The sequence below is a fragment of the Trachurus trachurus genome, assembly GCF_905171665.1.
Source record: "Trachurus trachurus genome assembly, chromosome: 17".
In the NCBI taxonomy this organism is placed as follows: domain Eukaryota; kingdom Metazoa; phylum Chordata; class Actinopteri; order Carangiformes; family Carangidae; genus Trachurus; species Trachurus trachurus.
In genome coordinates, this window is record NC_139900.1 from 1,478,335 (window position 1) to 1,494,421 (window position 16,087).

Sequence of the window (16,087 nt, forward strand, 5' to 3'; positions counted from 1 at the left end):
GCGCAGTGTCCTGGATAAAACGTCATCGTAACCTGATACGTGCGCGTGTGTGCATGGACATTACTACGGTGGCCGAGGGGGAGCATACATTACGGTGTACACCGTTAATATAATACATCCATGGTGTACACAGACTTTTAAAAAATTTAATTACTCTTTTTTTTTTTTGCAAGAACGTAGAGTCTGGGTCAGACAGACAATTTTCAATATCAAAATTGAAAATTTACATGTGGTGGACATTTTTCAAATTGACCCTGAAGTACTCGCGGCTGTGCTGCCGCTGATTGGTTACCCCCGAATGCAACCTGCTTTAACGTAGATCAGAGCGATAGTAGATGCTGAGGGAGGCGTTGTCGCAGTTCAGTTACAATGGCGCAGTTCAAGTTCGGGATGTTTTATTTTAGGGACAACACAATTCACGTCGAAAGTACTGACATTGTGACACCTCAGTACAGACAGCAGCTCGTTCAGGTATTAAAACGGCCGGACCTCTCCAGTGAAGACGGATGGATACAAGTGTGCTGGGGCACCAGGAAAGCACCTAAAAACACGGTGGCCGCAAAACTGCTCTTACTCGGAGGTTTGTATTGCTCGTGCATGCTGTGAAATATCTTTTGAATAAATATTCTTTCTACTAATGACTAAGTTAAACAAGATAATAGGCAAACTTATCATTCACAAGCTGCATTAGCTAATAACTAGCTAGCTAGCTGTTAGCGGCAGACGGCAGCTGTTCAATTTGTGAGCGTGCTGTGTGGAGAATGTTTAGCAAAAATTGCCCACTGTAAAGAAAATAACAAGAAAAAAATTGTTTGTACAAATTTGTTATGCTAGCACTTGCCGCCAGCCACTACTGTTAGTGATGATTGATAAAGAATTTGCCAGTGGCTCATGCTAATGATTGTTAATGTTAACCTTGTATGTAATTTAATTTGTATGTAACTATGTTTACAAAAAGACTTAAAGTGACTTGTTGTGTAAAATATTAGATTTACTGTGGTGCATTTCACGAGACAAAATATTGAGCAAAAGAGGGAAAAAACATGGTTTTGACAGTTTGTCTGATGTTTGTGGTTGCAGACAACTACAAGGAGTTGATGGGAAAAAAAGAAGCCTTCCTCAAGGATGAGGACATCTGGCACATGGCAGTTGCAAGGAGAAGGACCACACCTTGTACTACAACACATGATGGAAGCAAACCAAAGGTTATTTTTGTTGCTTGTGTTTCTTTTCTATAGAAAACACACTTTAATTAATAGTTATATTGTGTTGCAACTAGGGATGCCACAATACCACTAATTTTATAGATAGTTCTGACGGCATTCAAATTTGTCTATAACAAAGTCGATAACAGTGCTGCCAACTATTTTCAATGGGAAGTAGCTAAAGCCTGCAGGAAAAGTCCTGGATGTCGCTAGATAACGTCACATGCTAATTTGCATATATATGATGACATGACTTTACTACAAAATAAAAAAAAAATATTTAAAAAATAAAGTTAAACTAAACTGACTGACCAGCGTTTATTTCAAGAGGCTCCTCAATGTCAATGTGCATCTAAATCTACCTCTAAAACTGTTTATACAGGCTGTTGCATCGACTGTAACTGAAGTATCATGAACAGAGAGATGATCATGCACTGGAATAAATTCACTATAGTTAACTCTGTCTATTTTGACAAAACAAAATCAAACTCAAATAGTAAAGTTAAATCATTTAGAATAAAAACGATGGGGATCAGTGATTGGTCTTTAGGCATGCACATTCACAGTTCATCCACGTCTGTGTGGCTGCTGATTGGTCCACTGAACGTGTTGCTGCTGCTCTGTCCCACCCACTGAACAGTCCACCCAGAGAGCTACATTAACACTCATTCACTGAGAAATACTGGCGACTCCCTTCAAGAAAAGTAGTTAAGATCTGTCCAAAAAGTCGCTAGATATGACACAAGTCGCTTAAAAAAAAATCGCTAAAGGGTTCTGAAAGGAGGCTAAATCTAGCGACAAAGTCACCAAGTTGGCAACACTGGTCGACACTACTGCAAAAACATCCTCATCATCCTGATAACATGAAAATAGAATATATCAATTATTTAGTTAAAGTCACAATATGTTGCTAACACACACGTGCACAAATATTTTGATATACTGAGCAGTAATGAAGCTAACTGCTGTGTTTACATTTACACAGCAGTGGTTGCAGTGACAAGACAGTTTGCAGCTTCATCACTTGTCACTACATGTTTATTAATGACCTGTTGCTGCACTAGCACTTACCACAGCGATTGGTTTTTCCTTTTGCCCTCCCTCCTCTCTTTGCATTTCACATCAGATTAAAACACCTGTAGGTTCAAAATGCTGCTCCATTTCGTATCATACTTACCAAAGTCTTGATTCACTGAAATCCCTATTTGTAGGTTGGTTATGCTTTTAATATCTTGTCTCATCTTGTTTATGAAAAATGATATGAAGTGAATGTCACCCACTGAATTATTTTTAATTGTAACACATACAATCGTTAATGAATTTATGACACTGTAATACTATGATGTTTTGTAGTTGAAATGTTTTTCTAAAAAAAAATCTCTTCACCAGAAAGCATCTATGGTATAGTTCATATGTTGTTGTCATGTAATACATTCTTTCTCTTCGGTACAGAAAAAAAGAATTACTGCAACTTCCAGTCTCACTTCAGATGAAGATGAAACACAGATTGACCCATCACAAGTTCTTCAAACAAATGTAAGTATTTACGGGAATAAGAGAATATTGTGGGAGGATAAGACATATTTTTCATATTAAGTGGCTTTAGGTTTGACAGCAGTGCAGTTGCAGAAGTGGATGGTGGCACTCCAGCTGTGTTAGTTTTGAAATACTGACTGTTTAGTAAGTACAAAAACTACTACAACACATGACAAATTGTATGATATAAAAAGATAAAATTGTGAGTAGTGAGTACTGTTCCTCTGGTGAAATATGGTCTGACAATATCTTAATAGGCTGTACAGTAGGTGATACATTCTACAAACATCTACAAAGATGGATATTTACCCCTCTCTTGCCTTTGCAGTTTAACATTTTACTTTTTCTGCCCTTTGTTTAAGAAGCCGAAGATGATAAAGGCTGCAAGAGACAAAGCCCTTTCCCAACTGAAATCCTCGCTGCTGAGAAGAAATCCAAGAACCTCCACCCCCTTGACAAGTGAAGACGATACAGACATAGACACCAATGTGGACTTATTTGACCCACCTCAGGCTTCGGGATCAACTGTAAGTATTTACAAAATGCAAGAAATAAAACTAGAATTAGGGCCCTATTGTTTCAGCGATCACAGAATCGCGGACGGAATCGCGGAATTGAGCAATAAAAATGGAATCTACTTTTTAACACAGAATATCACGGAAAATAACATAATTTGACTGAAATGCTGTTATCGTGAGGAAGAGGAATGTAAACCCAGGGGGAATGGGCTCTATGCACAGCTCCACCACTTCCTGAATTTAAGGCAGGTCCTTCATTTCCTGTCTTACATTATTGGACAAACTGATTAATCCAGGTGTGTCTGAGTAGTCACAATAGTCAGACACACCTGGATTAATCAATGTGTCCAATAATGTAAAACAGGAAATGAAGGACCTGCCTTAAATTCAGGAAGTGGTGGAGCTGTGCATAGAGCCCATTTTACCAGAGGGATGCTAATCTGTGTGACATAGCCCTGAAATTCACCTGCGCCCCCTCCCGCTTTAAAACAATCTATGTTTCAAAACATGCGAACATGGCAAAGCGGCTTCACAATAATCCGCCTTCGCTGGCAAGAAAATTTAAGAAACACGACGCTACACTCCAGGTGAGTCATACTAACATAGCATTGTTGACATTTTCATTTATGCAGGACCTCCGCCAAGGGGAAAGTGAAGAGGAGAGTGTCCTGATGGATCAGTCCAGATCCAGTGTTCCCATGCAACAGGAAGTGATGGATGCTCTGAAAGGTATTCATACAAAGAAGAATTGCTTATGTTTTTATGTCAGTAATTGTATCGATAGGAGCCTTATCTCTCATATATCTGTGACTTGTGTTTTTTTTCCTTAATGCAGAAATACCAGCCTTAGTCAGGTGTGTCAGAGATCTTATCACAACCATGAAGAGAATGCCACCTGTCATGGACACTGACAGTACAAGTTCTGGTTCTTCCAGTCCAGCTCCAGAAATGGTATGTATTGCATTTATACACGTTTTGTTAATACTGCTTTTTTATTACAGGAAACATTTCATCCAAAATTGTTGTAAACTATTTGACTGTTCACTCTGCAGTTTTGTCTCTGTAGTCTCGACCCACATTTTGCACGTACTGTATTTGATAGAACATTTTTTTTCCATTTGTTCAGAAATTACACTTTAATTCATTGAAGACCACTTGCAGAAATTACAACTTGACTAATATTTGGCATTCAATAGTTCGGCTTTGTCTTTTAAGAAATGCATTCCAGCAACGTATTCCTATAATTGACTAACTCTAATTCCTGGACACAGATTTCCCTGGGCAACACGGGGGTGCAGGTCAGCAAAACCTGTTTCCGAAGACTAAACCGAACAAGAATGTCCCTGTTCACACAGGACTTAGCTGTGCTCATCTTTGGGCGGGATGTTTTGGCATCCTCGACTCTCACAGGAAAACCAGGGCCTACTGGAACAACGAAAGAGCAGCTAAATCCGGAAAAGCTGAGTGCCCTTGTTGGTAAGTATTGGTTAAAGCCGAAGTAAGCGATCCGGTCGTTTTGGCTTATGCTGCGTTCCAGGCAGGCTTTTGTCGTGTTTTCTCGACCTGTTTTACCTGTGAAAGTCACTATAACGGCCACTTGTAACTTCAGACCTGTGAACGCGTACCAGATCGAACTGGTACGACTTCACAGGTCGGAAAAACACCAGTTACGGGCTGCCTTGAACGCACCATAACAGTCCTCGTCCCTACGTCACCACATTCAGGCGCATCCCTTGGCTGCACACACAGCCCTGCATGCCGTTCTCTCTCCTCATTGGATAAAAACTGTAGGATACAAGAAAAGTTTTCTCCTCGGCTCAGAGCAGAGCAGAGGGACTGACAGACCCGTGTTTTCGGTCCAAACACTCACTATGTAAGTGATATCGGGAAGAAGATCGGAAGATATAACTATTTAAGACTTATATTAACACATATACAGTTATGTTCATAATAATAGCAGTGTGTTTAAAAAGGTGAGTAAACCTCAAAATTCTTCAAATAAATTGTATTTTAAGGAACACAACTGCATTGGGGACACTGCACATTCTATTTCAAACCAAGTAAATTGGAAAAAGTAATTTAATTTGATAATATTTTATAGAAAGTCAAGAAATATAATGTTCAAAAAAATAGCAGTGTTGACATCTTTCTTTACACGCTTGCTAGTGTGTTTGAGGTCATTGTCTTGTTTGGGGTCATTTCCTCTTCAGTATACGGCAACATGACTTCTTCCAGTACTCTGATATACTCAAACTGATCCATGATCCCTGGTATGCGATAAATAGGACCAACACCATAGTACGAGAAACATCCCCATATCATGATGCTTGCACCACCATGCTTGTGGGGGGGGTGGGGGTCTTCACTGTGGCTTGAATTCAGTGTTTGCAGGACGTCTGACAAACTGTCTGTGGCCCTTAGACACAAAAAGAACAATCTTACTCTCATCAGTCCACAAAATATTACGCCATTTCTTTTTAGGCCAGTCAATGTGTTATTTGGCAAATTATAACCGCTTCATTACATGTATTTTTTTTAACAATGGGACTTTGCGGGGGCTTCTTGCTGGTAGCTTGGCTTCACATAGACGTCGTCTGATTGTTACAGTACTCACAGGCAATCTTAGATCTCCTTTGAAACTCCTGGAGCTGATCATTGGCTGAGCCTTTGCCATTTTGGTTATTCTCCGATCCCTTCGAATAGTCGTCTTTCTTTTTCTTCCTCGCCTTTCTGGTTTTGGCTGCCATTTTAGAGCGTTTGATATCATTTTAGCTGAACAGCCTATCTGCTTTAAGTCTATTTTTCCTTATTATAATTTTGTTTTTATGCCTCTACCCTTGCCTTGGCCATAGCCAGAAGCAACATGTTTCAGATTGTCCTCATGTATGTATGCCCCCTTCTTGCTAATGTGATAACTCTGGAGAAGTATGATTTGTAACACCATTTTATTTGTCCTTTTCTATTTTACAGATACAGTTATTGCTGAATTTCCAGGAACAAATGTGTCTGATGTGAGGGCAGTGATTCGGAGAAAATGTAACAATGAGAATTTTGTGAGCAAAAAGAAACAGTAAGCAGTAACATCAGTAACTGTTTGTAATCGTTTTTGTTTGTTTGTTTTTTGGTGGACATACATTTTGAGTTTAAACAAACTGTGTCAATGTTTCACATGTAAAAGTTTCAAAAGTCAGTTTAATGTTCATCCCTGTCATTATTAGCTTCTCTGCGGTGCACAGCTAGCAGGGTAGTGCTAGCACAGCTATTGTTTCTTTTTATTTTTTCCTTTTATTATTGTTTTTTAGTTAACTTGTTAAAGAGTATGACTAAAAAGAATTCTCTGGGGTCAGATGATCCAAATTTGAATAAAAATGTCACAATGAAGAGAAACTGTTTGAAAATGTTGTTAAAGATGTACTTAAATGTACTTTATTATGCACATTTTCCCTGTAATGCTGTGCGTTAAAAATAAACTTTTTTTCTACCTTAAGTATGTTCTAATTATTTTTTATGTTTACTTAAAAGTAATTTGAAATTCAAATTAATTATAAAAAATATATACTTTCTGTGTACCGTTGAAGTGTACTTTAATGACAAACATATAGTATACTTTCTGCACACATAATTAGTGTACTCACAGTATATTATTTTCGATGTGCTAACATTGTACTTAGTATACTAATGATATATCATGAGTGCTACTTTAGACATACTAAAGTACAACTTAGTGTACTTATCTGTACTATTTTGAGACACCATTAAGATGAACTATAATATACTTAAGTACAACTTTTTAATTTTTATTTAATTTTTGTAAATATATTTAAAATGCAATGGCAACACATTATGATTAAATTAGAAATACATTTCCAGTATATTCTAAATTTATTAATAGTAATCTGAAAAGTGGATTAAAGTATACTTTAAATCGAACTAAAGAACATTATAAATAAGTACAGTATTAGTAGAGAAAAGTGTACTTAAGTATATTTAAGTTGATCTTAATGGTGTCTCAAAATAGTACAGTCAAGTATACTAAGCTGTATTTTAGTATATCTTAAGTAGCAATAATGTAATATAATTAGTATACTAAGTACGTTTTTAGTATTCGAAAATAACACACTTTGAGTACAATAATTTTGTGCTTATGAAGTACACTAAGTGTGCTTAAATTTAGTATGTTAAAGTATACTTTTTTTTCGCCTGGGAAACCTAGCATGAAACTGCACCATTTTAGCTGTGAGAGCAATAAACCCAAGCTAAGGTAGCTGTGGGGTAAGTTGAGCCACCTATCCTATACACTTAGTGAATGTATTTTGGCTGTATATGTCCAAATGATTAAATCAAGATTCTGTATGTTTGTGATTACAGTAAGTATGTTCCTATAAACAGGAAAAGTTGTTTATAGTGAGGCCAAACTTTACTATAAAAGAAAAATCTCTGGGATTCTTCCCAAGATGCAACGTAATTGCAAAACTCCCCAAATCTCAGTGAGTTGGTGGCTCAGCAGGAAGTCCCTGCAGCTTGTGTTCACCTGTAACCTGGACAGATGAAATATTAAGTAAAGGGGGAGGTGGGAGATGGATGGAAGGAAGGGGGGGTTGATAAATTTACCCCACTCCTATGGTCAACTTACCCCATTCATGGGGTAAGTTGAGTCACAAGACCACTTTTTTTGAACATACTATATTTTAAAAACAGTTATATTTACACTCATTCTGTTAATTTGTAGGGATGCAAAACATCCTGAAATATATGCAGATGTGTTAGTTAGCAACAAAACTATAATTGTCTTGATGTAGTGATCCTGAATACAAAAAGTGGCTCAACTTACCCCACTCTCCCCTACTGTATGTTGAAGACCTTTCACCTAAACTCTGTGTCCCTTAACTCCTCTTGCTGGTTCAATCAATGACTTTGTCACAAATGAGTTATTGTACAAGTCATCTTGTACTTTCCTGTGGAATGAGGACAAACATTTGTGAGATGCATGCCAGTCTCTGCTAAAAACTTTAGTTTGTATAGTCCAACCAAAACTTTATAGTTTATTTTATTTATATAGCGCTTTTCGCAGACAAGTGTCACAAAGTGCTTCACACAGAGAGTCAGAAAACAGTTGTGTGTCCACAAAATGGACACATGAATAGAGACAGTAGGCCTATCCACCACTTTATTTTCCCATGATCTATTGCGTCACACCACAATGGAAGTCGGTTTTCAACCCCGTAGTAGCATTGTAGCGAGCGGCTAACTGGTAGCGCTAGCCACCGGTGTAGGCACCAAATGTGGGGGCTCCGGGCTGCCAAAACCGCCCTGACTAATCTGATGTTTGTCAAGTCTATAAAACGAATTACCGAACAAACACCACCACTTCTGTGTGCACGCCTCTGCAACTAGTCATGGCTATCGTAGCCGTTAGCTTTGCTGCTGCTGACAGCTAACAGCGGTAGCTAAGCTAACACCAGGACGTCAGCTGTTAAAACCCTCCCGTTGTGGGACACGACATGAAACTACTCCAGTTAGCTCAGTCATGTTGGAACTAGGATATCCGCTGGAGAAAATATTTTTTGTCATGGGCCGTTTATTGAGTTATTTAAGACACTGCTAACGGCTAACGGTTAGCCCAGCTAACGTTAATCTAAAATGTAATGAATGGAGTGTCATGGCAACACCCAGCGTCGTTCTCCGGAAAGTGGTGGATACAATGCATACATTATATACAAAAGCACAATCACCAAATAAAGGAAACATTCCAAGAACAACAAGGTGCAAGGGGAAGTAGACATTAGTCAAACGCTTTTCTGAACAGATGAGTTTTGAGTTGTTTTCTGAAGCTAACAGACCGTTAAGGTGCAGGGAGAGAGTTCCAGCTTTGAATGCTCCATCTCCACCAGTCTTCAGGTAGGTGAAGGGAATGGTGAGAAGGTTTCGTGTGCGCAGAAGTTCAGTTAGACACAGAGGGGCCGGACCATGAAGGGCTTTGACGGTGAGAATGATAATCTTGTATTGAACTCTGAATGGTACTGGCAGCCAATGGAGAGATTGTAGTAGCTACGGGTGTAATATGAGCTCTTCTAGGGGTCCTGGTTAAAAGTCTGGCTGCAGCATTTTGGATTATTTAGAGACGGTGTAGGGCTGAAGTACTAAAGCAGGAAAACAGAGAATGACAGTCATCAAAACGTGAGGATATGAATGCATGAATGATCATTTCTAGTTCTGACTTTGAAACCATGGACCTTAATTTGCTGATATTTCTTAAGTGTAAAAACTATGATTTGGTTTGGTTTCAGCTGTGTGACGTGGGTGTTGAATGATGTTGATGAGTCAAAAACCACACCTAGGTTCCGTAGGCTGGATTTTACCGCAGATGAGAGAGGCCCAAGATGTTTCACAATCATCGAGACAAAGACTAAAACCTGTTGACATGATCATCAATCAGTTATGGATTAAAAACATGTAGTAATATTAATGCCCCCCTCCCTTGTCAACGTGAACGGGCAGATCAGACCAAACAGAGGCGAGTTGCAGCAGCTCACACACATCTCCTCCCCTGAACCACCGCTGAATGAATCCAGTGGAGTGCATCGTTCTCTAAGCCTCCGTTGCCAAGTTATAAGTTCTAACCTGCATTTATTTATGTGTCTCAGTTGTGAAGTCGCCTGTCTCATACAGCGTCAAACAGCTGAGTCTTTTTTTTATAATTTCCTTGTGAATCCTGCTTTAATAATAACGTAGTGATGCCCTCTTTTTGTGTCTCAGACAGAAATCCTAGATTATAGGAAAAATTGAAAGATTCTAACAGAGGTTTTTTAATTTCTTCAAAAAATACTTTATAAAACTCAGTAGGAATTCCATCAACCCCTGGTGATTTACCAGAGGAAAAGGAATTAATAGCGTCTAACAGTTCTTCTTCTGAAATTGCACCTTCACAACTTTGTTGTTGATGTGCCGAAAGTGCATAATCACAATCATGTGGAAAAAAATTCTCACTCAAGTCTTTGAGCTCTGGTCCAACTGAAGTCTCAGGTCTGAACTAGAGTCCTAGTGGTTATTTGTTTTATAGGCACAATACACAACATGGCACTGCTATCTTTAGGCTATTTGGTTGTTTTGAATGTTAAAGACCATAGAAGTCTCTTTGAATTGATATAGGCTAGTAATTATATTAACATAATGAAATAAATACATAAATAAATTTGCATTTTTCACTGAGCACCTGGCCCCCAAAATGTCTGTGTCAGACAGACAACACACAACATAATGAGTGATGTAAATGAGGTGAATGAATACAGGTTTCACTCTGCTCTGACGTTATTGTTTCAATATCAATCATTACTCCGTTTGATTTCAGGGGAAGAAATGATTGATTTGAACAACTCCAGTTTCCTTTCAGCTGAATATTTAATATAATATAATATAATAAGAGTTGTAGAAACTAAACTTTATGCCAACTCTGGCTGCAGTTTAAAGTGATCTAACCTAATTTATACAGTATTTCCAAATCAATAGAAAACCAGTTGACAGCGTCCTTCTCAATTTAAATGTACCTGCCTTAAATAGTATTGATTGATTGATTGATTGATTGATTGATTGATTGATTGATTGATTGATTGATTGATTGATTGATTGATTGATTGATTGATTGATTGATTGATTGATTGATTGATTGATTGAAAACTTTATTGAACAACATTAGACAAGTGTTCAAAAGGATTAAAAACACAATAAAGCCCAAAGGCTTGTTTCCATTGTGGTCCTATTTGATGGTAGACAGGTTGATTTGTCACCGGCTTCGTTGGAAACAGATGATGCACATGGAGGAGAGGAGGGTTAGAGACACAGAGGAGGAGAGTTCAGTCAAATACAGTGATAGTTGGTCTTCTTCTATTTATATACATTAAGAGAGAAATCTTTTGTCTCCAGACTGAGGTGGAAGCTGCAGCCCCAGTGATGAACTGCTGCTTCTGTTGGATGTAACACAATTAACACAATATAGTTTTCTTCTCTTCAGTGTTGTCGTCTATGTGCCTTAGTGTCTCTCTCCCATGTTTTTAGTCCATGTGTTAGTCCATGTGTTTAGTCCACTGAACAAGGGCCACACACTGTTCACTGTGAAAAAAAGAAAAACTAACTTTCATAAGGGCACTGGCTTGGTCCAGGTGTTATAGCTCCACCTAGTGTCTGTCTGTGCACACCACACATCTCATGCTGCATGTTTGTACAGAACTCTGATCCCTGTGTTTGTTTAACCGTCAGAGACAAGTCCAGTTGTGTTTGTAGTGTTTGTTTCCTTGGAAACTGCACAGCGCTTTGTGAGTCTGTGACTGTGGATAAAACCAGTCAATCACCATGTGACTCCTCAACAAGAGGTTTCAAATCTATAAGGTGAGGTTTTACAGTGTAAGGGACGTCCAACACTGATAAACATGGACCGCTGCCACCATGTGTGAATGTCTTTGTTTAATTCAAACTGTTAAAGGGATAGTCAACATTTTGGCAAATTGGCCCATTGCCATAATCGCTATAGTCATATATAGCAGTAGGTTCGTTACCTTTAATTGTCGATGCAAGCTGTTTCTAGAACGGCGGAGGGTAAATACAGAGACTGTTGATGAAAAACTGTCCCTGAAGGCAACGTGCATCAGTGGTTTTGCATGAATTTCCCTCTAAAACAACTCTGTGTGGTGGTGTAGAGTGTAAAGTGCTATATCCCTCTATGGTAGGCATTACGCCGGGTTCACACCGGACGCGGAAGCGCCGCGAATGGCCGCGGAACGGAGACCGCTTCCCTTCGGCGCCCAAGTTAACAGGTTGTGTAGTTCAGACCAGACGCGACGCGCTGCGATTGCTCGCACCGTGCAGTTATCGTTTCGGCGTCTGTTCTATTTTGTGCGCGAGCCGCGAGCAATAGCATCAATCTTGGCAGGAAGTCACACATGAAACAACGAGAGAATCCGGTCAATTTTCAAAATAAAACACTTTTCAAAATAAAATACAGCGATTGACAAATGCGATCATATTTATAACTCTCAACAGAGAGCAAGAGAGATGAAAACACACACACAGGATAGGGAGACACGGAGTGGGCTGGCAGCGGGGGGGGGGGGGGGGGGGGTCAAAACACACAAACAAACAGGGAAAGAGAGAGAGAGAGGAGGAGACGAGTTGTTGTCAAGTGAAGGAGGACGTGAAATGAATCTTGGAAGTGAAGTACAGGGAGTTGTGTGACCCACAGCACACGGTGTTATAATTATATGAGGTTATTTACTTATCCATGATGTAAAAAACAGCTCTGAATGTGAGTGAACAACAGCTGAGGAGCAGAGGCGCTCGCGACCGCCGCGGAGAAATCAGCGTCTGGTGTGAACTGGAGGGACGCGGCTCGCGCGCGATTTGTGAACCAGGCGTTATGATGCCAGTGGGGGGAAAATGTTTGGAGTGTTTTTATGTCTCAAAATCAAGGGGGCAGTTGTCGGTCTGAGAAGTGAAGATCACTTCCGCGTTCAAAAAGCTGCAATCCCCTCGGCTGTCGCTGGGGGCTGGCTCCAGAAGGGAGCAACTCCAGTTGAGCCCCATGTTAAAATAGCCGATTTTACAGCTTTAAAAAACATATTTACAGCCTGGTACATTTCATTTTTTTGGTCTCAACCGATAGTTTCTACCCCCGCACACACTCTGAGGGGGGTGAATTTTTTTTAAACTCTACCGTTTTACTATTATTAGGTTTAAAGTTCTGGCCAATCAGGGCGCAGAACCGTTGAGTGACAGGTCCGGCGACCGCTGCTACGAGGCCAGTGGGCGGGCCCTCGGCCGGCCAACGGCCGCACCGCTCCAAATATGGCAAGTAGAATCCAACATGGCGCGGCTCAAACCCCCGTAGTAGAGACACAAAACAGACTCCCCCAAACCAATGGGTGACGTCACGGTGCTACGGCCGTTCTTTTTAGAGTCTATGCTCAAAATAGACTAAATAAACATCATCTAAAGACATTTTGGGGGGATTTTTTGCCTGTAGCAACATTGTACCATTACGGTCTCTACAGTCTCTGTAGACTTTCACCTTCACTGGCCTCATCCTCATCCTCATCTTCCTCATCATCATCATAATAGCCTGATGTTTACTTTACTGCATCCAAAATCACATTTATTAAGGATAAAAAACTAAATTACGATGAATTATATGTTTTTGAACATTATATTTACACCTAAACACACACTACCATAGTCTCATAATGTAATATTGATTCCATAATGGTCCACTGTCGCCTCAAGGCAACGCTGCAATTTTCTATAATGGTACGTTGTTGCTTTGGGGCAACAGGTGCATTTTAACAAGTTTCCATTATTTAATAAGTACATAAATTGCATGGAACTATTAAAAATTAAACTTTACTAATCTATTAGTGTAAATACTGTATATTTTTTTCCAGATGAAAAAGGGCCAGGAAGTTACTGTATGTTTTCAGACAAACCTGTTTCCTTTGAAAAAGTCTGTAAAAAAGGGTTTCAGTGGCTTCTTGAAAGTCATGTGATAAATTGAAGCATTGTTATTGGTTCTCTAAGGTCTCTTCTCTTTTTTAAAGTATTACAGCATTAAATGGGATGAATTGTGGAGATGTGACAGGCCAGAAAGTGGTATGTGGCCTGAGGGCAACATGGTACCAGAAGTGCAAATTCATTTATTAGCCAAATCTTTGTGTGGTGATAAAATAGATTATAAACTTTAGATCGATACTGAAATATCGATACTTCCGATACCAGGTCTGTGTGCTCTAGAATCGATACTCAAATGAAAATATCGATTCTTTTGATACTTCAGTCATTTGTGGTTATGTCATTAACAGGAACATGGTGGAAAGTAACTAAACTATTCAGATCTTGTCTAAATGACACGCGGTTGGTGGGAACTACTTTTTCTTCCACCTGGGTAAGTGCGTAACGCGTAAGCTGCTCACAAAGTCAGTCTTTGTACGTAGAGTCAATGGCGGAGCGGAAAGGAAATTTGTGGTATCGAACATCACTAGTGCTTTTACCCATGACCAAAAGAACAAACATTTTATGCAAACTTAACTTTAATTCTAAACGCTTCCTTGTTCCTCATTGCACTTGCAGGCCTTTTGATGATGTGATGTTTTTCCAACAGCAACTTAAAGCTAAAGATTAACTTGGGGTGAGGGTGTGAGGGTCTAAAAAAGAGGATTTTGGGAAAACCCTTTGAGACAAACTGTTTGTAGAAGTGGTCTATAGCCAACAAATAAACTTGTGTTGACTGTGACCAAGATGGCTGCAGTTGTCCTGGCTGTGTTTCAGCAGAGTTTCTCTTTCTTTGCAGAGTTGGCTGGTTGTTGCTTACTCTGCTTCGTAGTTCTGTTGTTAGCAGACCTTGAGTGGTGCTGGTTGGCGCTCGTTCTTAAAGGACAATTCCAGGCAAATTCAGCCTGGAGCTATACAGTAGTTACTGATGGCCGTACGTTGTCTCCATTCTGAAAATGTGAACCCTCATCTGTTTCAAATAGCAAAACGATTTTTATGCACGCCAGCATAACCTGTTCTGTGAGAAAGTATTTTCCAAGTTGTGAGCAAAAAAGGAAACCGGCTCAATCCAAAGAAATAATGAACCTCAATAAAAATCTTTTTATTGTGTTCCCCATCCCACATATTCACCCCCTGCCACAGTCACACAAGCACACCCAACCAAGCACACCCAACCAAGCACACCCAACCTATATGCCAGAATTCTCCAGCACTCTCCTCAGTAACACAAAACACACATCCATCAATTTTTATTTAAATAGCAAGGCATGGGTATTTTATTTGTATAAACAACTATATATGCTACGGAAAAGGCAACAAATCAAACCTCAACATCTGGATGTGAAGTCCCACATGAGTATCAAACTCGAATGACCGCCTCCAATGAAAGCCCTAGGGAAGTTGGTGGCGCGAAGAGGTGGGCACTGAACACCAAAACCAAACTAAAGTTTGGCTTCTGGAATGTCCGAACCATGTTTGAAGCTGGGAAGCTAGCACAGATCACCAATGAAATGAGACGCTATAACCTTAATATCCTCGGGATAAGCGAAGCGAGATGGACAGATTCAGGGTCACTCAAAACAAGCACTGGGGAGACAGTCCTATACTCTGGACGAGATGATGGCCGGCATCATGAAGGGGTTGCCATCATTCTCCAAAAGGGTATAGAGAAGTCACTCATTGAATGGAAACCCATCAACAATAGAATAATAATAGCCAGATTCCAAGGACAACACAACAACCTTTCAGTCATCCAATACTATTCTCCCACCAATGATGCCAAAGAAGAAGAAAAAGACCTCTTCTATAACATCCTCCAATCTGAAGTCCAGGGAACACCTGCCCAGGATCTCCTCATAGTAAGCGGCGACCTTCATGCAAAGGTGGGCAGCGACAACAGCAATTATGAGAGAACTATGGGCAAACATGGATGTGGAGTAATGAACATCAATGGTGAGAGACTAGCTGAATTCTGTTCATTAAACAACATGGTTATTGGAGGCACTCTGTTCCCCCACAAGAACATCCACAAACTGACATGGCTATCACCAAATGGGAGAGACCAGAACCAGATTGACCACCTGATGATCAATGGGAAATGGAGAAGCTCATTGAGAGATGTCAGGGTGAGAAGAGGAGCGGATGTCTCCAGCGACCACCACCTTGTAACAGCGGACATCAAACTCAAGTTGAAAAGAACAGGACCGACACCCAAAGGTTCCCCAAGATTTGATGTTTGCATGTTGAAAGATCCATCCATAAAGAAGAAATTCACAACTCCGGAATACATACAAAGCT

General features: G+C 39.8%; 2 protein-coding genes across 2 annotated transcripts in view; one reads left to right on the forward strand and one right to left on the reverse strand.

Moving 5' to 3' along the window:
* Positions 1–16,087, reverse strand: part of LOC311000809 (dual specificity protein phosphatase 18) — a 255,469-nt gene that overhangs the window by 133,557 nt on the left and 105,825 nt on the right. The window lies entirely within an intron of this gene.
* On the forward strand, positions 3,649–6,718 carry LOC311000734 (uncharacterized protein). The gene is made up of 4 exons (XM_083991552.1): positions 3,649–3,988; positions 4,095–4,210; positions 4,531–4,735; positions 6,230–6,718. Exons 1-4 carry the CDS (start codon positions 3,775–3,777, stop codon positions 6,331–6,333), a joined length of 639 nt encoding a protein of 212 aa, XP_083847678.1. The 5' UTR covers positions 3,649–3,774; the 3' UTR covers positions 6,334–6,718.

Bases quoted from the DNA above. Each gene is read 5' to 3' on its own strand.
- LOC311000734 (XM_083991552.1), top strand. From the start codon at position 3,775: ATGGCAAAGCGGCTTCACAATAATCCGCCTTCGCTGGCAAGAAAATTT. The intron at 4,211-4,530 runs GTATGTATTGCA...TCCTGGACACAG, and splicing joins CCAGTCCAGCTCCAGAAATG to ATTTCCCTGGGCAACACGGG. The intron at 4,736-6,229 runs GTAAGTATTGGT...TCTATTTTACAG, and splicing joins AAAGCTGAGTGCCCTTGTTG to ATACAGTTATTGCTGAATTT.